The 25,542-nt window shown below is 37.3% G+C and overlaps 1 protein-coding gene across 2 annotated transcripts in view; it reads right to left on the bottom strand.

Annotated features, from left to right (window-relative positions):
• Window positions 1-1,049: 1,049 nt before the first annotated feature.
• RPS6KB1 (ribosomal protein S6 kinase B1) overlaps window positions 1,050-25,542 on the bottom strand; it is a 115,367-nt gene continuing 90,874 nt past the window's right edge. The window contains exon 15 of one of the 2 annotated variants that reach the window (XM_077164979.1): window positions 1,050-1,321. In XM_077164979.1, the coding sequence (XP_077021094.1) occupies window positions 1,072-1,321 (250 nt within the window). In that variant the 3' untranslated portion in view covers window positions 1,050-1,071. The remainder of the gene's footprint in view (window positions 1,322-25,542) is intronic. The other variant, XM_077164977.1, reaches the window with a different exon arrangement.

Here is a 25,542-nt window from a genome sequence, read left to right as displayed (position 1 = left end):
CCAAATTTATTTTGGCTATTGGTACCCTGAATAGCCAAAAATATCTTGAGAAAGAAAAATGAAGTGAGAGCTCTCACACTATCTGACTTTAAAGCATATTATAAAGCTACAATGGTCAAAATAGTATAGTACTGGCATAAAGCTAGATACATTGACCAATGGAATCAAATTGATTGTTCAGAAATAGACTCTCCCATCTATGGACAATTGAATTTTGATAAGATGGTTAAGCCAACCCACCTGGGACAGAGCAGCCTCTTCAATAAATGGTGCTTGGAGAACTGGATATCCATATGCAAAGAGTGAAAGAGGATCCATATCTCACACCCTGTTCTAGTTTGTTAGCTGCCAGAATGCAATATACCAGAAATGGAATGGCTTTTAAGAAGGGGAATTTAATAAATTGCTAGTTTACAGTTCTAAGGCTGTGAAATTGTCCAAATTAAAACAAGTCTCTAGAAATGTCCAATCTAAGGCATCCAGGGAAACATACCTTGGTTCAAGAAGGCCAGTGATGTTCAGCATTTCTCTTTCAGCTGGAAGGGCACATGGTGAATATGCAGCATCTGCTGGCTTTCTCTACAGGCTTCTTGATTCATGAAGCTCCCCAGGAGGCGTTTTCCATTTTTATCTTCAAAAGCCGCTGGCTGGTGGACTTTCTGCTTTGTGGTTCTGCAGCGTTCTGAAGATTTCTCCAAAATACTTCTTTCATAGGATTCCAGTAAACTAATCAAGACCCACATGGAACGGGTGGAGACACATCTCCATCTAATCAAGTTTAATATCCATGATTGATTGGGTCATATCTCTGTGGGGATAAACTAATCAAGTTTCCAGCCTATGGTACTGAATAGGGATTAGAAGATACCGTTGCTCCCACAACATGGCTTTTCTTAAAAAAAAAAAAAAAAAAAAAAAAAAGGGAACAAAATCCTTTCAAACCAGCACACACCCTATACAAAAATTAACTCAAAATGAATGAAAGACCTAAATATTAGAGTTAAGACCATAGAATTTTTAGAAGAAAATGTAGGGAAATATCTTATAAATTTTGTGATAGGAGGTGGTTTCCTAGACCTTATACCCAAAGCACAAGCAATGAAAAAAGAAATAGATAAAATGGGATCTCCTCAAAATTAAACACTTCTGTGTATCGAAGAACTTTGTCAGGAAAGTAAAAAGGCAGCCTACATAACAGGAGACAATATTTGGAAACCACATATCAGAAATAAGTGTTTTATTCCATACCTCATTATGCTGCATCTTGCCCTGCCACTCCATTCCAGATAAGGGTTTAATATCCAGAATATATAAAGAGATTCTACAACAAAAAGACAAACAACCCAATTTAAAAATGGTCAAAAGACATGAATAGACACTTTTCAGAAGAGGAAATACAAATGGCTGCTATTGTAAATGATTTTTCTTAATTTCTTCTTCTGATTGTTCATACTACTATATAGAAATGCTACTGATTTGGAGGTGTTGATCTTGTACTCTGTCACTTTGCTGAATTTATTATTAGCTCTAGGAGTTTTGTTGTGAATTTTTCAGGAATTTCTGTACACAGACTTATGTCATCTGCAGAAAGGATGTTTTACTTCTTCCTTTCCAATTTGAATGCCTTTTATTTCTTTTTCTTACCTAATTTCTCTAGCTAGAATTTCCAGCAATGTGTGGATGACAGTGACGACAGTGGGCATCCCTCTCATCTTGTTCCTGATCTTAAAGGAAAATATTTCAGTTTTTCACCATTAAGTAGGATGCTAGCTGGTGGGTCTATCATATATGCCCTTTTTCATGTTGAGGAAGTTTCCTTCTATTCCTAGTTGTCGACGTATTTTTATCAACAAGAGTTGCTGGATTTTATCAAATTTCTTTTCTGCATCAATTGAGATGATCATGTGTTTTTTTCTTTTCCTTCATTCTGTTAATATGGTGTGTTACATTAATTAATTTTCTTATGTTGAACCACCCTTGTATACGTGGGATAAATCCTACTTGATCATAGTGTATAATTCTTTTACTGTGTTGTTGGATTCCATTTGCAAGTATTTTGTTGAGGATTTTTTCCACCTATATTCATGAGATAAGGACCTATAATTTTCTTTTCTTGTGGTATCTTTATTTGGCTTTGGCATGAGGGTGATGTTGGCCTCATAAAATGAATTAGAGTGTTCCCTTCTCTCTAGGAAGTTTTGGAAGACTTTGAGTAGGACTGTATTAATTCTCCTTGGAATGTTTGGTAAGAATCCCCCAGTTGAAGTCAACTGGTCCTGGGCTTTTCTTTTGGGGGAGGTTTTTTGATAAATGATTCAATCTCTTTACTAGTTATTGATTTGTTGAGACTTTGAAGACAATGTTTTTGAATGTGCTAGTATATGCACAGATTATATCTGGAATAACACTCAAGAAATTGGTAACAATATTTGTTTCCAGGAAGGGGAATTAGTTGACTGGGTAACAGGGATGGGAGGGAAACTTTGTATTGTATACCCTTTTATATGTTTTTTATTGTATTTCATGTACATGTGTTATCTATTAAAATTCTAAATCCATTTTGATGGACACATGACGTTTGGCACTTAACATCATGAGTGAAATAAATTTTACTTGTGTTATAATACAATACTTCATGTGATCAATTAAAGAAATGTCAGTTTCTCGTCAGTTGTGTAGCCTCTTGTACTTCATTGTGAAAAGTTTCTCTGAAAAATGATTTGGTTAAAATTGAGCTGGTGGTCAAAGGAGCTATAATTGCATAATAGAACATAAAACATAAATACAATATCAGATCTTCAGGGTATAACTATAGGATTAATTTTCACATTCTTTAAATTTTTCACCAGCCTAAAAGTTATAAAAAAAAGTTACAAAAAAAATTAATGTAACATACCATATTAACAGAATAAAGGAAAAGAAAAAAAACACATGATCATCTCAATTGATGCAGAAAAGAAATTTGACAACAGGGCACAAGATTTTTCGTTATAAATGATGCTCAACTTCCTCAGTATTAAGTCATATTTGAATAAGAGTAAGAAAGGGAAGCACGGAAGGAAGGAAAGAAGAAAGAAAAAGAGAGGAGATGGAGAAAAGAAGGAAGGAAAGGAGGAAGGAAGGAAGGTCTTTGTGAGGTATTTTTATGAAAGTACTGGAGTTATAATAAGTAGGCATTTGCTTGGTGTGACTGTGAATGGTTTCTCAATTCCAAGCAACAGTATGACTTACTGATGAATTATTGACATCTTAGTAAACATTACTAATTTGGGAGGTGTTCTAGTTTGCTAGCTGCCGGAATGCAACACACCAGAGACGGATTGGCTTTTAATAAAAGGGGATTTATTTTGTTGGTTGTTCAGAGGAAAGGCAGCTAACTTTCCACTGAGGTTCTTTCTTACGTGGAAGGCACAGGATGGTCTCTGCTGGTCTTCTCTCCAGGCCCCTGGGTTCCAACAACTTTCCCCAGGGTGACTTCTTTCTGCATCTCTAAAGGCCTGGGCTGAGCTGCAAGTGCTGAGATGAGGAATGCCGAACTGCTTAGGCTGTGCTACCTTGCGTGCTCTCATTTAAGCACCAGCCAATTAAGTCAAACGTCACTTATTGCAGCAGACATGCCTCCTAGCCTACTGCAGATGTAAATTAGCAACAGATGAGGTTCACATACCATTGGCTTATGTCCGCAGCAACAAGACTAGGTATGCTCACCTGGCCAAGTTGACAACTGATAACTAACACAGGAGGCATTTTTTAAATGCAGGTATTTAGAATCGTTTTTCAGAAATATTCAGATAACTGACACAAAACAGTAATGAGGTTGAACTGATCTCAAATAATACATATTTTCAGCAACTGCATTTTTTACCCATTTGATCATCTCCCTGTTGATCGGGTCTTAGTGTAAAACATCTTTTCAAGAAAATGAAGAGATTTAAGTCTTTGTGACTTTTTCTCTCTGAAGAGTAATAAAAAGGTGTTAAAATACAAGAGTGCCAAGACTGATGCTGACCCTTGGAAGAATGCTAATAAATTTTTAGTTGCTAAGAGTTTCTTTTTATACATAGAAATACTCCTGCTGTTCTTAAAAAGGCTTTTGAATCTCCAAAAACAGAATTTGGATTTTAGTTTTTATACAATGTTGCCATTATTTTTCATGATGCTCGTTTCAAAAAGGAGGTTAGAACATATGAGTGCTATAAGAAGTCTGTGAAAATATGTGCTTGCAAAAGGATTTAGAAGAAGAAATGAGAAATGTGTGTCACTTAAGAGTATTGTGAAATAAAATTGCAATGTTTTGCAGCAAAATAGATCCACTGAAATAGGAAAGTTTACATTAAATGAAAATATAAATCATGATAGCCTCTTCTTATTTTGATTTGATTCAGTAGAGGTAGGGAGAAGGTGACCGTAGTGGACATTTGTTGGTTTTTTTGGCTGGTCAGTATCCACCCCTTCCCTTTTCCTCTTGGTGGCTCAATCTTCCTTTGGTGGGAATTCTGTGTTGTGTGTTTTGGTGTGTGAGATATCTCTGGCCCATACCTTCCACTCAGAAACAGAGGACAGATCTTTCCTCCAGCTGTGCCTTGGCACCCCCAGGGAGAAGATACATGGCCTAACTCAGATAATCAAATGCTCCCTTATACGAGTTGGCTTCCTGAGTGAATGAAACAGACTGAGATTGGAATCTGGGCGTCAGACTGCAGCAGTAGCATCATGCTGTATGCTGCCTCACGGCTATGGATCCCCTGGTTCCAGTTTTTCTTTAAAGCCCTCCAGTCAATTTGGTAAATCTCCAATGCCTACCTGTATTATTATTATTATTATTTTGCCTACCTATATTATTGAGATATGGAATCAGTTGCATGTAACAGAAGCCAAAAATAAATAGCACTCAAGATAGGAGTTTATATCTTTCTCACGTAAAAGTTTGGACACGGGCATTTTAAGATGCTTTGGTGGCTCTGCAATCATCTGGGACTCAGATGTCTGCTTTGCCATCTCTAGCGTATGAAGGTCCAAAATGGAGCTTCCACAATCACGTGTGTGTTACAGGGAGCAAGGTAGAAGACAAAGGGAAGAGGTGTATGTCTCCGACCATTAAGGATATGTCCAGGAAATTGCACATCCCACTTCTGCTTGCATCCCTTTGGCCATAACCTAGTTATATGATCACATCCCAGAGCGAGGGAGGCTAGAAATAAAGTCTTTTTTCTGGTAGGCCATATGCCAAGGGTTCTAATATTGAGTTAACAGGGAGGACTAGAAATTGAATAACAACTAGTGATTTCTCCCATACCTTCCAAAATTACTTTTTTGCTTAAGACAGCCAGAGATGATTTCTATTACCTCCAACCAAGCATCCTGTCTGATTCATTAAGGAAATCCTAAAAGGGAAATTTAGGGAGGCAGTATAATGTAACAGGCTGTCGACGTCATGCGTACCACTGCGTAAATCAGAAATCTGGGAGTCATCTCATCTTTTCCTTTCCTTCCATATTCAATCAAGCACCTAATCTCTTTCTTCTACCTCTTTAATATCTCTCAACTTTACCCCTTTCTTGTCATTCTTCTATTGTTGCTCTTGTCATTTTTTTCCTTGGATCCCTCTAATTCCACCGATTTCCCTGTGAATTACTCTTTTGGAAACCTAAATCTGCATAATGCTTCAATTAATTCGTCTCAAGGATAAAATTTCTACTCTCTTGTGTGCATACAGGGCTGTTGCTATTGCATTTGTGCCTGGTAGCTTGGATATTTCCCTGTTCCTCAGATAGGCTGACCTTAATGAGAATTCATCCCTGCTTATATATAATATTCTGATAATCTGAAACTATGAGTGGTTCAATGTGACAGGGAATAATGTGGGGCAGCATGCTGTCCACACAGATAAAAGAGTAGCACCATCCACTTATTAAAGGGCATTTTATGAATGAGAGACACAGCATGGTGATCAGACTATTATGCAGGCCTGTTTCTACCCAGTCTTAAATATTGGGTCAAATGCCTTCAGCAATTAAACACCAATAAAATGACAGTTCAATAGAAATCATGGAGATGACAATGGATGGGTTGTAGCCCTCAAGGATTATTTTATCTAATCTATATACATTTTAGCATTCTTTGATAATTTAACTCAAAGCAAGCCATCTACATGTTCTCAAATTACTATAAATTACTATAGTCAGAAATTACAGATGAATACATGGAGGTCATTGTGTTAACAAAATATTGCACCATATAAAGATGTCAGTTAAATGGGCAAATCATTACATTTATACGATAGAAGAAAGAAAATGCAGTAAATATGTGCATATAACACTAACTGATCAATATGAAATGAAACATTACTTTCTCATCTTGATTATATTGGGTAAAATAAAATGATGACATAAGGATATTTATTGTGGTAAGTATATGCAGGAGAATTACCGACTATATGCAACGAAAATTCAGATGAAATGTTAAACTGAAAAGGAAATATTTGAATCAGACAATAAAGAAGTTTCTGATGAAAAACTATTGCAGGAATGGATACTGAGCATGCTATCGACTCTCACTGGATGGACAATTACCTGTCTACGATGACTTAATTATAGTTCTGCCTCCAGGCATGAGGCTGCAGTTGATGATTTCTGCAATGGGGGTTTTATAGTTCCATTGAAAAAAAAATCAAAACTTGCAAAGTTTTAAATTTATTGTGAGGTATATAGTGGAATGCATCCACATAAAAATCAAACTGATTTACAGAAGTGAGATCTAGCAATATTGAGCTGGATTGTGTGGAATCTAAGTTCTGTGTAATCTTCACAGAATATTTCTCTATAAAATAGACTGATGGAAAAACAGTCATAAATTGGATATTTCTTAGCATTTAGAACTTACTTTTACTTAAAGATGTACTACATTGCATTAATACTCTATCACATCTAGATTATTTAGGTTGGTCTTTTATACTCCAATATGAAACACACTAATCTACAAATCTAGCCTTTCTAATAAGGCAATGGAGGGAGGGGGAGTAAAATCAGAATTCCCTACTAGCCATTCCCCTTAAATCATTGCCTGATGCAGATAAGTGGGTAATCATTTGCAAGTCAATTTCAGATAAAAAAAAATGTTATTTAATCATTACATTGCTATAAACATTAAAAATAGCAAAGCATCAATGAGGTAAGTAAAAACAGAACTTGTTTTATTTATAGGCATTTATTTATAGGCATTAAGATGATAGCACAAAATGGGTCTGTTTGAGAATCATAAATGTGATATATACACAGTTCCTAGAGAGATAGCATATACCCAAAATTATTCAAAAATCTTTCAATTCAAACAGCATCCTGGTGAATTTCTTCTCAGTCCTTTATATTCGTAATACGTATTTTTAAACAAATGTCACACCAGACCATTTGATAGTAACTTAGAGATATGATGACCCTTTATACTCAAAACTTTATTGTGTATTTCCCTAAAATAAGAATTATTTTGCAGTAACCACTGTATAATAACAAAAAATAGGAAATTAATATTGATACAATACTATTATCTAATCTTATTCATATTTCACCAATTATCCCCACAATGTCCTTTATAACAAAAGAAAATGTCATATGCTTTGCATTTGGTTGTTAAATCTATTTAATTTTCAATTTTTCTTTGTGTTTTATCACATTAACAATTTTGAAGAATAAAAACCAATTAGCTTGTTCTAAGAAATGATCATGAGGATGAATGTACAACTATGTGATGATACTGTGAGTTACTGATTATATATCAACATGGAATGATCATATGGTAAGAATATTTGTTTTTGTATGTTGTTATATGTAATAAAGAAAGAAAAAGGAAAAAACCAATTAGCTAATTATTAGAATGTTCTTAAATTTGGAGTTGACTGATGTTTCCTCATATAACCTGCTTAGATTCAGGTTATGAATTTTGGGCAAAATAATCATAGAAGTGATCTTGTGTTCTTCTCGGTGCATCCTATTAAGAGGCACAAGATGCTGATTTGTCTCATAACTGGTGATGTTAATTTTGACCATGGACACAGATTTTTGCATCCTATATTTTCATTCACAACAACATTACTTAAAAATTCTCATTTCTTTCAAATTTCTTGGAAACATCATTTCAGTGTCTATAAAATATTTAATTGATGGGTATGCCATAATTTGTTAACTTATCTTATTTTTGTTTCATATATCATTAAATGGGCAAGAACTTCTAGAATAATATTATATAATAGTGAAGTTAGGAGACACTTTATTACATCCCTAATTTGTTTAATTGTGGTAAGATATACATAACATAAAATTTGCCATTTTAACCATTTTAAGTGTACAGTTAAGTGGCATTAAAATTACCCAAGAGATTTAATTAGAAGCAGGCACTCATGAGACGCTACTCTGGAGGTCACTCTGAGGCAGCTTCAGTTAGACATTGCTACCTATCATAACTTGCCAAATCCAAAGCAAAACCATTCCAACCAATCCTAAAGAATACTTAAGGCAATATATAGGATTCTACAAAGGTTCCATGCAGTAGGGTAATTTTCCAGAAACCTACAACCTCCAGATGGGTCCGTGGACCAGATAAGTCCTGAAACCTAGAAGGCCCAGCTTCTCCAGAACATCAGCTAGTTCCATCTCTCACCCCATATTATTAACAACGCCTTCCAACATGAAAAAGTTAGAATGGCCATAGCCCAAACACCCCTAATGAGAGGGATAAAAAGATTAAAGGTGATAGTGGAGTTATACAGAGAAGGTAGGTTCTAACAAATGAATATGATTGCTGAAGTTATACAGAGAAGGTAGGTTTTAACAAATGAATATGATTGCTGAATCATTAAACTGATATTTCTTTTAGTCTCCAATATCTTAGAGCAGTTAGAAGTAAAAACCTAAAATTGTGGAATTGTAACCCATACCAAATTCTGAAATCTGTTCTACAATTGTGGTGCTGTGCTTTGAAATTCATTGCTTTTTTGTATATATGTTATTTTTCATAAAAAAGAAATACTGTGGGTCAGTGAGGGAGGGGTAAAGGGTATGAAATGTAAGAGTTCTTTTTTTTTCTGGAGTGATGCAGATGTTCTAAAAATGATTATAATGAAGAGTACACAGTTATGTGACGACATCGTGAGCCACTGATTCTATATGGTTGGCCTGTATGTGTGTAGATATTTCTCAATAAAAATGTTTTTTTTAAAAGCAGGCACTCAAATAGATAATTGTATACCAATATTTATAGCAGCATTATTCATGCTAGCTAAAATGTAGAAACAACCCAAATGCTTATTGACAGATTAAAGGATAAATAAAAGGGGGTATATACATATAGTAGAATATTATTCAGCCATAAAAATAACTGAAGTTCTGAAACATCCTACAGCACAGAGGGACCCTGAAAACATTAGCTAAGTGAAATAAGCCAGCCACAAAAGGACAAATATTGTATAATTACTTTTATGGGAAATGGCTAGAATAAGCAAATTCATAGACACAGAAAGTAGATTAGAAGTTACTGGGGACCAGGGGAGGGGAAATAGGAAGTGACTGCTTAACAAATAAAGAGTTTTTATTTTGAGGGACGAAGCAGTTTGGGAATGGACGGTGCTGATGGTGGTACAACATTGTAAATGCAATTAATGCTACTGGATCACACACTTGAGGTTAAAATGGCAAATTTTATGCTACATAGATATCTATACATAGAGATACAAGGATATAAAGATATAAATTTTTAAAATTCAACAGCCAAGAAATAACTGTTTGTTCAATTAACTCATTTGTGACCAAAAATCTGTAATTTCCCCCCGCCTCCCTGCTTCCCCAACCTTCTAACACACATAGTGCAACGCAGGTGTTCAAGCTGTATTTCTTGGCTACGCTTTGTCTTTCGCTCTCTGTAAATAGTGTCTTGTCCAATTCCTATGGAACTTGACAGTCCAAAAGTTCTCCCTTAGCTTCTCGTCCCCTCAGAACAAATCTATTTCATCAGCAGTTTCAAGTTCAACCCTCCCTACTCTGGGCTCTGCCTACCTGTTGACTCTGGCTGAGGAGTGAGGAAACAAGGCAGGGCAGCTGCTTGTTCCCTCTTTTTGCAGCAGGCACCAATGGCTTGAGACTACGGGTGAAAGGTTCAATTTCAAACAAGTGCAGCCAAAAGGACAAACTCCTTTTCTTTGATCTTCTTTTGAATGGCTCTCTAAGTTTTTGCGAATAAAAGGGAGTTTTTTTACAGCCCTAGACTTGCATAAATGATGTTCCACTGAGCATCTTTCAGTGCAAGGTTTGCTATAAGACATCAAGTTGTCAACGCGCTCTGGCATGCAGTAATGTTTACTAATCATCAACAAACTATGGAAGTGTTTAAAGATTTACTCTATATGTAATCAGTTTATTGATGACTTTCAGCTCAGGGTAATAATTGTGAAACTTTCTTTCACTCATCACAGGACCCAACTGTACTATACTGAATCTCTTCCCTCTGTTTAACATCTTGGACAGATTCCATAACTTTTTGCCCCCTTTTGCATGTTAAGAGTTTAGTCCGAAAAAAAAAAAAAAAAGTCCAGGCTTTTTAAAACCTTCAAACTTAAACGTTACATTTACAAGCAAGCAATATTTGGGATGTTCTTATACTAAAAGAAAGTATTCATTGTTTATCTGAAATTCAAATGTTAACTGGGTATCCTGTGTTTTTATTTGCTAAATCTGGTAAAACTAATTTAAACCTCATTGCTTTACCACTCTCCTCCCTTCACAGGCCAGGCTTGACCCAAAGCCAGAGGGACATGGAGTGGGGGAGAGCAATGGCATGCTTTTTCACTTCACCTCTCTGGGTCCTGCTTCGCTGCTGTTGGTGGTGCCAGGAAAGATGAAAAGGACAATTTTCTCATTCTCTAACTGGGTATGGATGTAGGGTGCCATCATTTCCGTGGTGAATGCTGACTGGCTAAGGATACCTCAGTTAGAGTTCTCCAAGAAGCAGATGCTGCAGCAGAGTACAAGAGGACAGTACAAGACTCATAAGAATACAAGAGGACTAGAATACCTGTGGGCAGTGTTTGGGAAAGTGAAGGAGCAGAGAGAGCCTCAGATTGTAGGACAGATCAGCCCAAGTCTGTCTAACCAGTGGGGAACTGTGGAGCACACAGTGTATATTAGAGAAGTCCTGCATTGGGCAGATATGACCAGCCTTAGTAGCCCCACCGCGCTCTGTCATTGCCTGGGGACTGCACAGGCAAGGCATGGACTCAGTGCTCAACCATCTCAAATGCAACAAGCTGATCCTGAAGACGCTACAGCTGGAAACCGACAGCTACCTGCACTCCTTGAACCTGAACTGGGCAGTTCACCACCATAGCTGTCACAGGTGTCTTGGTATGGTAGGTGCCCAGTGGCTCACTCCCTTCTAAGGCTACTGTGTGGGCTCTTTGAGAGCCTGGCAGGGTATTGTTGTAACTATCAAAATTTTGTGTGACTCCTTGGCATCCATCTTACTTTGGCTAAGCCACTGGCCTCAACACTGACTTTTGGCCTAGTTAATAAGCAGCTTTCAGGCCTTGGGCATAAACTTCCCCAGAGTCCAAACCTATCTCTGCAGCAACCACACACACCACCCACACATCTTACCCAAACTCGTAGCTGTTTCCAAATGATAAGCTAACCATCCCACTACCCTCGGACCCTCAGACCCTGTCCCTTTTTGCATGTTTGCTTTAAACCAACCAATCCTTGACTCCGACGGGAATCTACTAACCTCCGCCACTGGATCACAATAAAGTCCCCAGGTTCCTCTTGCTCTGCCTGTGTGCTCCCACCTGCTGATTTAGTCACCTGAGTCGATTACACTTCCCAGTGACCACTCATGGCACCCTTCTCTCTCGGGCACCTGTGAGTAACTATCTTTTCTCATGTATTTTGGCCTCGGTTTCCCATTGTGTTGCACCTGACCTCCACCTGGACCAAAATTTAAAATCCAACCTAACTAATTCAGAACACAGGGCCTCATCACAACTCATTCCTTATTTAAGGAGGTCTGGTTCCAGTTTCATTTCTTCTACCTCTGCCCTAATCTCTCTCAGCACAAGTGGAGACCACAGCCCTTACTGTTGTGATACCATTAGTGAAGGGATATCTCTCTTGAATGAGTAGGGGGAACACACTCAGGTCCAGCTTCCTTCTGCAGGACCCTTGGGAAATGCTCACATCTTTGCTAAGCCACAGGGGGAATGCAGGATGCTCTGCTAGCCTCCGTCTTTGCTCCTCCATCTCTCTTCGGTTTTTTCCTTGCTTAGATAGGCACAGGTGGCAGATCAGATGTGTTCTAGTTTGCTAGCTGCTGGAATGCAACACACCAGAGACGGATTGGCTTTTAATAAAAGGGGATTTATTTTGTTAGCTCTTCAGAGGAAAGGCAGCTAACTTTCCACTGAGGTTCTTTCTTACATGGGATGGTTTCTGCTGGCCTTCTCTCCAGGCCTGTGGGTTCCAACGACTTTCCCCGGGGTGATTTCTCTCTGTATCTCCAAAGGCCTGCACTGAGCTGCAAGTGCCAGGATGAGGTATGCTGAGCTGCTTAGGCTGTGCTATGTTGTGCTCTCATTTAAGCACCAGTCAATTAAGCCAAACGTCATTCACTGTAGCAGGCACGCCTCTTAGCCGACTGAAGATGTAATTAGCAACAAATGAGTACCATTGGCTCATGTCCGCAGGAACAAAACTAGGTGCCTTCACCTGACCAAGTTGACAACTGAAACTAACTACCACAAGATGTGACACCTAAGCAGATGTCCACCTGGGGTACCAAAATACCAGTCACCCCTTCTTGCAGGCACCTCTCCCCCCAACCCATGCACTTCTCAAGTGATTCTCTCTTTTGTTGTTCAGATGTGGCCTCTCTCTCTCAGTCAATACAACAAGCAAACTCACTCCCCTCCCCCTCTCCACGTGGGACATGACTCCCAGGGGTGTGGACCTTCCTGGCAATGTGGGACAGAAATCCTAGAATGAGCTGGGACTCAGCATCAAGGGATTGAGAAAACCTTCTTGACCAAAAGGGGGAAGAGAGAAATGAGACAAAATAAAGTGTCAATGGCTAAGAGATTTCAAACAGCGTCAAGAGGTTATCCTGGAGTTTATTCTTATGCATTATATAGATATCACCTTTTTACTTAAGGTATAATGGAGCAGCTAAAGGGAAGTGCCTTAAAATGTAGAGCTGTGTTCCAATAGCCATGTTTCTTGAAGATGATTGTATAATGATATAGCTTTTGCAATGTGACTGCGTGATTGTGAAAACCTTGTGTTCGATGCTCCTTTTATCTACCTTATGGACAGATGAGTAAAACATATGGATTAAAAATAAATAATAGGGGGAACAAATGTTAAAATAAATTTAGTAGATTGAAATGCTAGTGATCAACGAAAGGGAGTGGGGTAAGGGGTATGGTATGTATGAATTTTTTCTTTTTTTCTTTTTACTTCTTTTTCTGACTTGATGCAAATGTTCTAAGAAATGATCATGATGATGAATATAGAACTATGTGATGACATTGTGAGTTACTGATTATATACCAAGAACGGAATGATCATATGGTAAGAATGTTCATGTTTGTATGTTGTTATGTTTAAAAAAAAAAAAAGATGGTCACCTGAGACTGGGCTGCAAAGAGTCCAGTAAATATAGTTTTAGAAAAACATTTTTCTCTGACAAAATGGAGACTGAACCACAACCATGGCCATAATCTCTAAAAAATTATTCAGGTTAGAACAAAGTAGGCCATAATGTTTTGGGAGGGAGTGAATTTCCATCATTGCAAGTGAGCAAACCCAGGCTGGACAATTGCTTATAAGGAATGCGGCAGTCAGATCCCAACACTCCTGGCCGTACAGACTATTACTGCCAAGGTTTTAACTTCAGTGTGGGCTTTTAAAATAGTAAAGATATTCAAACATATGCACACATACAGAAACATGATATTCTTAAGAATTAAATCGATTGTGTCATTAGATCTGCCTCTGATTTTTTTGAAAGCACAAGCGTGTAAAGATGCTTTGAGATTATGAACCAGATTCTTGGGTGGTTTTCTTCACCATTTCATTGAGACAGTCTGTTTCTTTGTGAATTATTATTTTTACATTACTAATTTTTAAATTTATTAAGTCTCCTCCCATATATTTTCCCCATGTAGTGGTCTTAAATTCTCTAGTGACTAATTTTTTTTGTCATTTATGTGTTTCTTTTACCAATTTATTTATAGAATTATGGTTCATTGACTTTGCAGTTTGAAAATTAATGCTAAATCAATACTTTGTATACATTTATTATGATTTTACTGCAAATTGTTTTGCGATAGATTGCTTGATTTATGCGGTGTAAAACTATTGTATATAAATGAAAACATTAAGCAAGTTGAAGGTATAAAATCAGCTAGCACCCTAATGTAGCAGCTTTTGAGTGAAAAACTATATAGCATTTTTATGTAGCATATGGGAAAACTGTGCAGCATGGGAGATTTGAGCATTAATTCTACAGCTGAACTAAATCTAACATGTCAGCCTCTATCTACAATCCAGCCAGATTTAAACTGCTGAGTTCTCACTGCTACACTGGATGCTGAAATATCTAAGATAGTACAGTCCTTTATAAAGCAAGTGTAGACCATTCAGTATATATACATGGAAATCATCTTAACTACTTATTGCAAAATTCCAAAACACACTTTTCTATCGAATCCAGGAGTTTTTCCAATATTGCTCTAACGTTTTGAGTAATCTACCATCTTTTAAGGAGAAGAAAATCTCTATTGATACAATGTAAAGAAAGAAATTTTAAAATTCTCATCATTATTTTCCGGGTTTATCTTTCTTTTGTAACCTGACTACTCCTCTGCCTTTGATAAATCATAAACTGCACAATTGACCGGCATAAGGAAGAAAGCATACGCAACAGCCATAGTAATTCCAAAAGGCACATGTACGCGTACGGCAAAACGAATGTTCGCAAAACTGAACACATCCATGTAACCCTCAACCAGACCAAGCAACAGAACATTATTAGTTCCTCAGAAACACTCCTCATTCATATTCCCTCCCAGACACCAGCTGCCTCCCGGCACACACAAACACACAGTAACCACTATTCTGACTTCTGATAGATTCTTTATGCCTGTTTTGATACTTTGTTTAAATGGGGTCATACATTAGTACTTTTGTGAATGGCTTCTTTCAGTCAACTTAGGTTTGTAAAATTTAGCCATGCCATTGCAGGTAGCTTCCTCCTTTTCCTTGTTCTATACTATGCCCTTGTTTAAATATACCACAATTTATTTATCCATTCTGCGGCTGATGAGCATTTGGTTAGTTTTCAATTTTTTTGCTATTACTAATATGCTACTATGAACATCCTGAAGCATGCATTTTAATGAGTATAAGTACACATTTTTGTTGGGGATCTATTGATGTATAATTTAAATTTCATATTGATATAATTACAATGTCTATCCCCTATCTATGTCTATCCCCTATCTATTACGTGCTCAGCATCATGGACAATGACACCCTTTTTTCTACTCAAGACATTAGGAGGGCAGCCTACATTTTTTTCTGATACAAGAAGGATATCAACCTAGTAAGAAATTTGGGATATATTTATGATTATTACACACTTATGGCCTTAACAGTGCAAAAAGTTAACTTTCCTTTTTAAATCTGCATTTAATTTCTATTTTTTTCTTTTACATGGGCAGGCACCGGGAATCGAACCCAGGTCCTCGGGCATGGCAGGCAAGCAGTCTTACCTGCTGAGCCACCGTGGCCCACCCTAATTTCTATTTTGATCCTTCATTGTTCCCAAGGACAGAATGCCCTGTCCTGCCTTTACTGGGCTGCATCTAAGTTCCAGATACGAACATGATGCTGTGTCCTCTCGTTTCCATGTATTCAGCCAGACATATGCTGAGACACCCTGATTCCTATCCAGGCCATGCTGTCACTGAGGCACCTTCCTGGTCCTGGCTGCAGGGTCTCATATGTCCTGCTGGCTGCTTGTGCCAGGATGAGGTGCGTGGGCTCTCTGCAGCTCTCCTACAGGCTGGTGCCTGCTCACTCATGTACACATTTATGTATACACTTTCTTTGCTCACACACCTTGCTGGACCCATAGACACTCTCTCTAGTCCAGGGCGGAGTAGGTAGCCTGGCTTTTCATCTAAAGCTACTGGTGATGACATGAACCCTATGCTATGAATCTTGCAGGCCTCAGATTTTTGAAACTCAAAAGCCCAAATTCTTATAATTCAAAAGCTTTTGACTTGTTTGAGGCAATGGATGCTGAAGACTTCTGTGGAGTGGGAGAGTAGGTAGAGGGAATATTTTTCCTCCACCTAAATATATGCTCAATTCTGTTGATCCCTTGAATTCCTTTCATAACTTCTTAATTAAAACAAACAAACTCTCACATTACCTATTTCAAGTTTACAGTGATTACAACTAAATTTACATCAAATTGAATCAGTGTAGAATTTGGTAAAATTGATAACTGTTTCTTGTTTCTGATGTAGTTTCAAAATTCTGGAGAAAAGAAAATTTGACAATAACAAACTACTACTAGCTACCATTTATTGAGCACATACCAAATGCCAATGCTATGCTATAAATAATGCTTTTAATTTAACTTTTATAACAACCCTATGAAAGAATATATTATTCCCTCATTTTATATATGAGAAAACTAAGGCACAGATAGGTGAAGTAGCTTGCTCAAGGATGCAGGGTTAGGATTTAAACCAATACAATCAAGAACATGCATTGAGCCAAGAGCCAATGCAAATCCCCACAATGCAGAGAGAGAAGAATCTTGCAACCTGTCATCACCTTCTCCATTAAAACATTAAAATCCAGGAAGAACTACCCTTTCAAATAAGAAAAGTTGGCTAGCTCATTGCCAACTTGCTCTCTGGACCCTTTGCTTCCAGAGATTTTATAAGCTTGGATGTATTGTGTAAGTAGCAGAGTGAATTGATTGAACTATTTGTTATTTTCCAGAGTCAATTTGTAACATGCAAAATTTTATACAAGCAAGCAGTCATTGAAACTGTTAGCAGAAGGTTTATGAACTATAGCTTATACCCAAAAGAAATTAAAGAATATAGCCATAGAAAGACTTATAGTCAAATGTCCAACACACTCTCTCTAGAGTAGTTATCCCAATTTGCACTTCCCTTTCTGGTTCTGGTTGCGCCATATTCTCCATTTGATGTTGTCCGCCTATTAATTTTAGCCTTCTTGGTGGGCATAAAGTAGTATCTCATTATAGTTTTAATTTGTATCTCCTTGAAGACTAATGATATTAAGCACTTTTTATGTGGTTATTAAGATAACTATATAGACACACCTTACAAACCATCTCATGTGCTTTAGTACTTCCGCAAATATCGTTAGTGAAAATTAAATTTACTTTATGCCTTCAAAATAAAAGCAGCTGGTTGTTTCAATATTATCTCTAAGAAAACTTTTATCTAAAAGCTTTAAGTGGAACTAAAAGTCATGTTTTTCACTTCTTTATCTTTTTGCCCTGAAGTAAGGGAACAATTCCCAGTTTTACATTTCACTTTCTATTTATTAATAAAGGAATGCATGCTCATTATTTTATACATGACATAGATAATAAAAATTCCCCATATAATTATCTCCCCTGAGATTAGCATTATCAACAATTTATAGGATATAGATAATAACAGATAAAAATTATAGGATTCTAATGATTTCAGGACAGGAAAAGTCTTAACTTCTACCACTATAAAATACAAATCAATTGTCTTGAAGTACAACCAGTTGTCTTGAAATGAAACACATATACTCTTAAGTCAAATTCACTAAGACAGATCAGAACATGAAGTTCATGACAAACTCCCTTTCCCTCCACCTCACCTTTTAAAAGAGAGACCTTTTAAATTCAGAGCCCTGGGTTTGGTTTGGTTTTGCTTTTTGCTTTTATTTTTTAAAACAAATGAGCTTATTATTTAAGAAAAGAAATTCCTCTGTAAAAGTAAAAATGTGGAACTGGACAGACTGTGTGAAGTGTCTAATGAAGCAGATCTTCCTGTGACAATGAAAGTATTTAGCTGAAGAAAACTTGCTTAGAAAATAAATACTGCCATATACCTAATGATTGTTGGGAAAATAACCCTACATTCTATATGTATATCTATCATAGCTTCTAGCTAATGAAATGTTGTGGGTGGTTATAAGCCATCTTTCTGAAAAATCTGCAGGCAGCTTGGTAGCTTTATAATTATATGAAAGCCAAAGAACAAAACAGAAACACATCAGAGATAAGAAAAAGACTAAGAATCATACTCAAATAAAGCAGTTGAGAATCAGCTTTAAGTTATAAATAAGCACAACCAATATTTCATGGAGAAAAAAAAAATTAAATATTCTAATTAATTGTTTCTCCCTACAGCTTATAAATGTTATACCCAGATCCATTTATTTTAAGATTTAAAATAAATTATGCCATGGGTAAAGATTGCAAATAAAGAGTAGCCAGGATTGAGAGTCAAATTCGCACATTAAGTTCACTGACAAGGGACTGCTGTACAAACTTTTTAAAAATGTTAATACCCAATTTACTACTCTACAAATGGAGCATATAAATTACAATCTCTTTGGGCCTTACTCTTTCCATCTCTAAAACTATAGTACTGTTTTTTACTTAAATTTTGAAAGTCTGATTCCTAGTAAGAAATGTTTATGCCTCTCCGTTTGACTGATTAGAGCGCCCTCATGTGTATTTTTGTTGTAATAGTTTAGCTATTGTAAAAGGTAGTATTATTAATCTCAGCAGCAATACAATTACTAATGGCTTTATTTTCCCTTTCACAATTGCTTGTAAATTAGCTTGTAAATGCTAGAGTGTGGTTGATCCTGCTACAGTTGATCCCATCGAACTTTCACATGCCAGATTTTATTCTAAAGCCATGATGTTATTATTGTCCTGGTTTAAAGTTTTAATTTAATGACTTAAAGGTTTTTTTTTTCCAAAAAACCCCTAAAATAAATTTTTCATTGTAATGTTATTTTATTTTTATGCTTAAAGGGAAATATGTAGTCAACTAATTTGCTAATTATACGACATAATTTTATATATCACATATATAATTTATATAATTTTAGGGGTGGATAACAGCTCAAGGGGTCAATTCTAACTCAGTTTTTCCAAATAAACATCTACTTGTATAAATCACTGAAAATAGATTTCCATCTTTTTACTCAAAAAGACTACACTGGAGGGAGCCAAAAGAGAATCAAATATTTTGAAAAACTGTGCACGAAATTGCAAACTCATAAATCCAATCATATCTTAAATGGCATTCATCCAACAAATAGTTACTGATCACCCACTATGTGCCAGGACAGATGTCACATTGAAGGAAATAATAGCTTCTAAAATAAAGTAAAAATTACTGTTTTTTTCCTCTTCTGTAAAATGCCCTTGTAATCTGCCTCATTCTGTTGTAAAGATATGATATGTCATACATAGCCACAATTTTTAAAATGTGAGATGTTATTAAAATATTTGCAAGAGAAATCTTGATGATTTCAAGGACATGTGTTAGGGGTGTCTCAGGTAGAAATCTCTGAATATGGGACTATGCTGATTTTTTTTAATTAAAAGGTTTTTTTCAAAATTTTCATGACAATAAAGGAAGTGGTAAGAATGGATTATGTCGCCTAAGCATGGAAGTCTGGACAATTTTTTTTTTCATTGATTCTTACCCTCTTTCTCTCAGTAAGAAAGGGCATGGATTGCTTGGGCATGGTGCCAGGTAAGCCAAGCAATCAGACTGGGTATACTGGACTAGCCAGGATGGAGCAATGATGCTGTCCAGGAAGAAGCCAGAGTTTTCATCTTCCAAAAATCTCTGAAACTAGACCCTCTGGCAACTCATGATATTAAAATGAATGTAGCATATGAGATGATTCCTCCTAGCTCTCTGATCCTAGGGCTCTAAGGAAAATTCAGCGTACTGTTTGGTGCCTACAAAGGCTTAAAACCCGCTTCCCACGTCCTACTTTCTCTTTCCTGTCTCCCATGTATCCAAAGCCTCCCTTGCTGCTGTCCTCTACCCATTCAGGTTTCCCTCCTACATCCCAAGGAAAGCTCATGCCTAACAGTTCTGTCTTCTCCATGCCCCAGTTTAAATTCTCATTTTTTTAATGACCAGTGACAGCCCTATTGTTAAATTATTATAGGTATTTATTAACATGTCAAAAGGAAACAGACTGATGGAATGATTTCTAAATGTTGTGTTAGTTAATTTTTTTTTAATAAAAAAAAAAATACAGACAGATATAGCCCAGTCTAACAATCAAATTTAAACACAGATTTTGGAACAATTAATCAAGGATGTTCATGTAACTCTACTAAATAAAATCAATGGAATATCTAATGACAAAAAAAAAAAGGAAACAAACTGCAGTGGTGGAATGCTAGCCTTCCACGTGGGAGATCTGGGTTCAATTTCTGGACCATGCACCCCCCCACCAAAAAAAAAAAAAAAATAGAGTGGTGAATTGAATCTCCATGTACCCATCATATAGTTTTAACTACTATCAACACTTAGTCTATACATCCACCTCTTCCTTTCCCTCACCAATGGGTAATTTGAAGCAAATCTCAGACATCAGATAATTTCGTCTGTAATTCTAAAAAACTCTTTTTTAAAGAAAATCCTCCTACAATACCTTTATAACAATGTGAAATTAACAAAAAAATTCCTAATCAAATAATTCCTTAATACACCCAGTTAGTATATTAAGATTTAGATGTGGAAATCTCTGAACATGAGGCTATGCTGATTTTTTTTTAGTTAAAAGTTTTTCTTCCCAAGTGTCATGAATTTTTTAATCATTGGTTTGTCTGAATTAAAAGTCAATAAGTTTTACTCATTGTAAGATGGCAGTGACAGAGAAGCCAGCATTCTGCTACCCTCCCCAAAATCTTTAAACGACTACCAAAAATTGACAAAACCTTCTTATTCAAAATTCCAGCAGATAGTTAAAGGGTTAACTGGGTGAGTGCTAAAGAGGAAAATACAACTTAAAATCAGTAGGAGCAGCTTGTTGTGCCATTGCTGGTCCCTCTCCCAACCCCTTTCCAGTGGGCTGTGGCGTCAGTCTCTATACTCATTGAAGGTTCCTGATTCTGTCCCAGAGAGAATACTCGGATGCCAGGTGGGAGCCTGAAAGACTAAATCAGGATATTCTTCTCTGGCTTGTTCTTGCAGAACTCGCTTTGCAGGCAGAAGCTGCTTGGGCTTAGTTAAAGTAGTATAAGAAACAATTAAATTGAAGTGGGTTGGGGCAAAGGAATACTGACTTTAAGACCTACAACAGAGCATCCAGGAGGCTACAAGGTATATTTCATAGGGGGTAGAAGGGGCACTCAGATTCCTGTAAACAGGGGGATTCCTAAACCATGAGTGCAAGCCCAGGACAAGATACAGGCTCAGAAAAGATGAAGAGGGTTCTACACTTTGCCTTGAGTTGATCTTCTCGATAAGAAGGCTAAATTCTGAAAGAGTACCAGCCAACAAAGAGCCAATTTGTAAAGACTGGAAAGTGATTTTTGCATTGGTTTGTTTGTTTTTGTTAGCTCCTGGCATTCAAGGAAATCTCTGTCATGTCACTAACTGGAAATGAATTTAAGGAACACAGCCCAGGGGACTAAATCCAAGAATTAACAGGCTAAAATTTAACAATGGAGAGTGTGGAATTAAGGATTACAAGACAAACAAAGAAACAGGAAATGATGGGCCACCCAAAAGAACACAATAAAACTTCAGAGACCAACAATGAAGAAACCCAGTCTTTGGACATTACAGATTAAGACTTTTTAAAAAATGATCTCCAATATACTCAAAGAGATAAAAGAAAACACAGAGAAAGAAGTAAAGGATATCAGGAAAATGATGAATGAACAATATGAGTATCTCAATAAAGATAAGGAATTTTAAAAAGGAGCCAAACAAAAGGTAAACTCAGAGGCTTGTAAAGTAGAGTATAGGGGACTTAGAGATAAACAGAAGCTAGAGATGGGTGAATGGTTACCCAATGAGGTTGAACTTAAATGTAAGTAAACAGATAGAAGTGACAGCAGTTCACTAGTGGGGTAATAAGTAACATTGTCTTATTGAAGGTGACTCTGATTGAAAAGGGTCATATAGAGTCATGTATCCCACCAATTAACTCTACAATTACAAATAAGTTTTTGCATGAACTACTTCAAAGGTTTGATCCTCTACAAAAATTAGATAATAGAGGGGTATAGGGGTGTGCTGGTTTGAAAGGATGATTGTCCCCTAGAAAAGCCATGTTTTAATCTAAATCCCATTTCATAAAGGCAGAATAATCCCTCTTCAATACTGTATGTTTGAGACTGTAATCAGATCATCTCCCTGGAGGTATGATTTAATCAAGTGTGGTTGTTAAACTGGCTTAGGTGATGACGTGTCTCCACCCATTAGGGTGGGTCTTGTTAAGTTTCTGGAGTCCTATAAAAGAGGAAACATTTTGGAGAATGAAACAGATTCAGAGAGAGTGAGGAAGGCTGCAGCACCACAAAACAGCACGTCCAGGAGTCAGCAACCTTTAGAGATGAAGAAGGAAAACGCCTTCCGGGGAGCTTCATGAAACCAGAAGCCAGGAGAGAAAGCTAGCAGATGATGCCGTGTTCACCATGTGCCTTTCCAGATGAGAGAGGAACCCTGACTGTGTTCGTCATGTGCCTTCTCACTTGAGAGAGAAATCCTGAACCTCATTGGCCTTCTTTTGACCAAGGTATCTTTCCCTGGATAGATGCCTTTGATTGGACATTTCTATAGACTTGTTTTATTTGGGACATTTTCTCGGCCTTAGAGTTGTAAACTAGCAACTTATTAAATTCCCCTTTTTAAAAGCCATTCTGCTCCTGGTATATTGCATTCTGGCAGCTAGCAAACTAGAACAAAGGGGGAAATTAATATTGCATGCTAAGGCCTATATTTAATGGAAGACATCAACAGTACCACAGCAATATCAGGGATTAATAATTGTAGGAGAGGGACAAGAGATAGGGAGAGGTTTTGACTTGATATTTGGTGAGGCCATGTTTATTATTTCTTTGCCTCTTTGAACAAATGAAAATTGTCTAGAATTGAGAGTGCTGAGAATTGTAAAACTTAGTGAGGATACTGTGAGACATGGATTGTTTATTTTGGACATTATCCACCATGCCCAATAGATGGAGGGGCCAAAGGGCACAATGACTGAGAAGCAGAATGGCGAACTGTGATGTATACATATGATAGAATATTGTGCGACTTCAAAAAGGAATGAAGTCGTGAGGTAAGCAATGGAGTGACTGAAACTTGGGGGCATTGTGCTGTGCAAAATAAGCCAGAAATAAAAGAACAAGTATAGAATGGTTTCTTTTAGAAACTACTTATAAGAAAAGTGGAGCCTAGATTGTAAGCTCTTATAGCAGTCACACTTAGTCCAGAGTTGTAAGCACATTTCTAGATCCTGAAATACTGTACTATGTGTGTATAAGCTGGTATTTCCCTGGAATGTTGGATACCTCTGTGACACCTAAAACTCAGAGCTGGAACTCTGCAGCTCTGAAAGTCAGCATTGCTTTGTACAGCAATTATTAAATTAACCAAAAAAGAGATCAGGCTTCCATTAGAGATAAAAATGAAGCCAATCTGGTTGGGACTAAGTAAATTAGAATACAGGGCAAAGACTGACAGTGTACATATTCTAGAGCTTCACCTACTGTATGAGTCCAAAGGCAGAGAGGTTTATTATGTCTAGAACTTAATTTAATGTAACACACAATGTAAATCAACTTGCCTGGATAGCTCATTTTAACAACCTAAATGCATGGAACTCTGTGCTGGTTTGAAATGATGTATGTACCCTAGAAAATCCATGTTTTAATCCTAATCCCATTTTGTAAAGGCAGCTGTTTCTTCTAACCCCTTTCAGTATTATATGCTTGAAACTGTGACTAGATCATCTCCCTAGAGATGTGATTTAATCAAGAGTGGTTGTTAAACCGGATTAGGTAGATGGAAGTCTCCACCCATTTGGGTGGGTCTTGCTTAGTTTTTAAAGTCCTATAAAAGAGAGCAGAGAATGCTACAGCGCTAAGAAGCAGAGAGTCTGTGAGCCAGCGACCTTTAGAGATGAAGAAGGAAAACGCCTCCCTGGGCACTTCATGAAACCGGAAGCCAGGAGAGAAAGCTAGCAGATGACTTCGTGTACTCCATGTGCCCTTCATGCTGAGAGAGAAGCCCTGAACTTCACTGGCCTTCTTTGAGTGAAGGTAACCTCTTGTTGGTGCCTTAATTTGGACATTCTTATAGACTTGCTTTAATTGAGACATTTTCATGGCCTTAGAATTGTAAACTGGCAACTTATTAAATTCCCTTTTTTAAAAGCCATTCTGTTTCTGTTATACTGCATTCTGGCAGCTAGCAAACTAGAACAAACCCAGAATGGGCACAAAGCCTTGTAATTCTGTATAGTTTAATGTAATACCCAGACTATGGTGGGCTGATCATTTAAAAGGATTGGTAGAGTCCCTTGTGGGATTGAGGAAAAAATATGGAACTATTAAACTCCCTATCTGGGAAATCCCTGGTATTCTCTCAAACATTAGGAACTCCCAAGAAAGTAGGCAAAACCCTTGATTTTGAGGTTGTCCAAACTCGTTTGGCATATGAAACTCATTTCTATAGTAGAGAAGCTAAGACCATAAGGTAGTTTGAAACTCTTATGTACCCCCAGAAAAGCCATGTTCCTCTAATCCTGATTCGATATTGTAGGGTAGAACTCTTGATTAGATTGTTTCCATGAAGATGTGACACATCCCACTGTGGGTGTGACCTTTTAATGGATGGAGATGTGACTCTACCCATTCAAGATGCATCTTAGTTTACTGGAGTCCTTTAAAGGGGGAAACATTTTGGAGAAATCTCAGATGCAGAAGCAGACATAGACGTTGGAAATGCAGAAGACCCAGGAGACTCCAGGAGCTGAGAGAGGTGACAGGAGCTAGACAGGAACCAGAGCCAGCATAGACAAGAGATTAGGAGATGCCTGGAGTGCTGACGGAGAGCAGATGCCTAGACATGGACATTTGAAAATTCAGAGTCCAGCAGGTATTGCCATGTGCCTTTCCATGACATGCTAAGCAAGCCAGAACCCAGAGTTGCCCTGGAGAAGCTAAGTGAATGCTCACAGATACTTAAAGGGGAAGCCACTGGAATCAGAAGCTGGAAGGAATGGAACCAGGAACAAGGACCAGCAGATACCAGCCACATGCCTTCCCATATGACACACATTGGCCTTTTCTTGAGTCAAGGTATCTTTATCTGGATGCCTTAGTTTGGACATTTTTATGGCCTTAGCACTGTAAACTTGTAACTTAATACATCCCCCTTATAAAACCAACTCATTTCTTGTATATTGCATTCAGCAGTAT

The sequence above is a fragment of the Tamandua tetradactyla genome, chromosome 6, assembly GCF_023851605.1.
Source record: "Tamandua tetradactyla isolate mTamTet1 chromosome 6, mTamTet1.pri, whole genome shotgun sequence".
NCBI classification, from domain to species: domain Eukaryota; kingdom Metazoa; phylum Chordata; class Mammalia; order Pilosa; family Myrmecophagidae; genus Tamandua; species Tamandua tetradactyla.
Note: the sequence above shows the minus strand (reverse complement) of the source record. Positions and strands in the feature narration are given on the sequence as shown.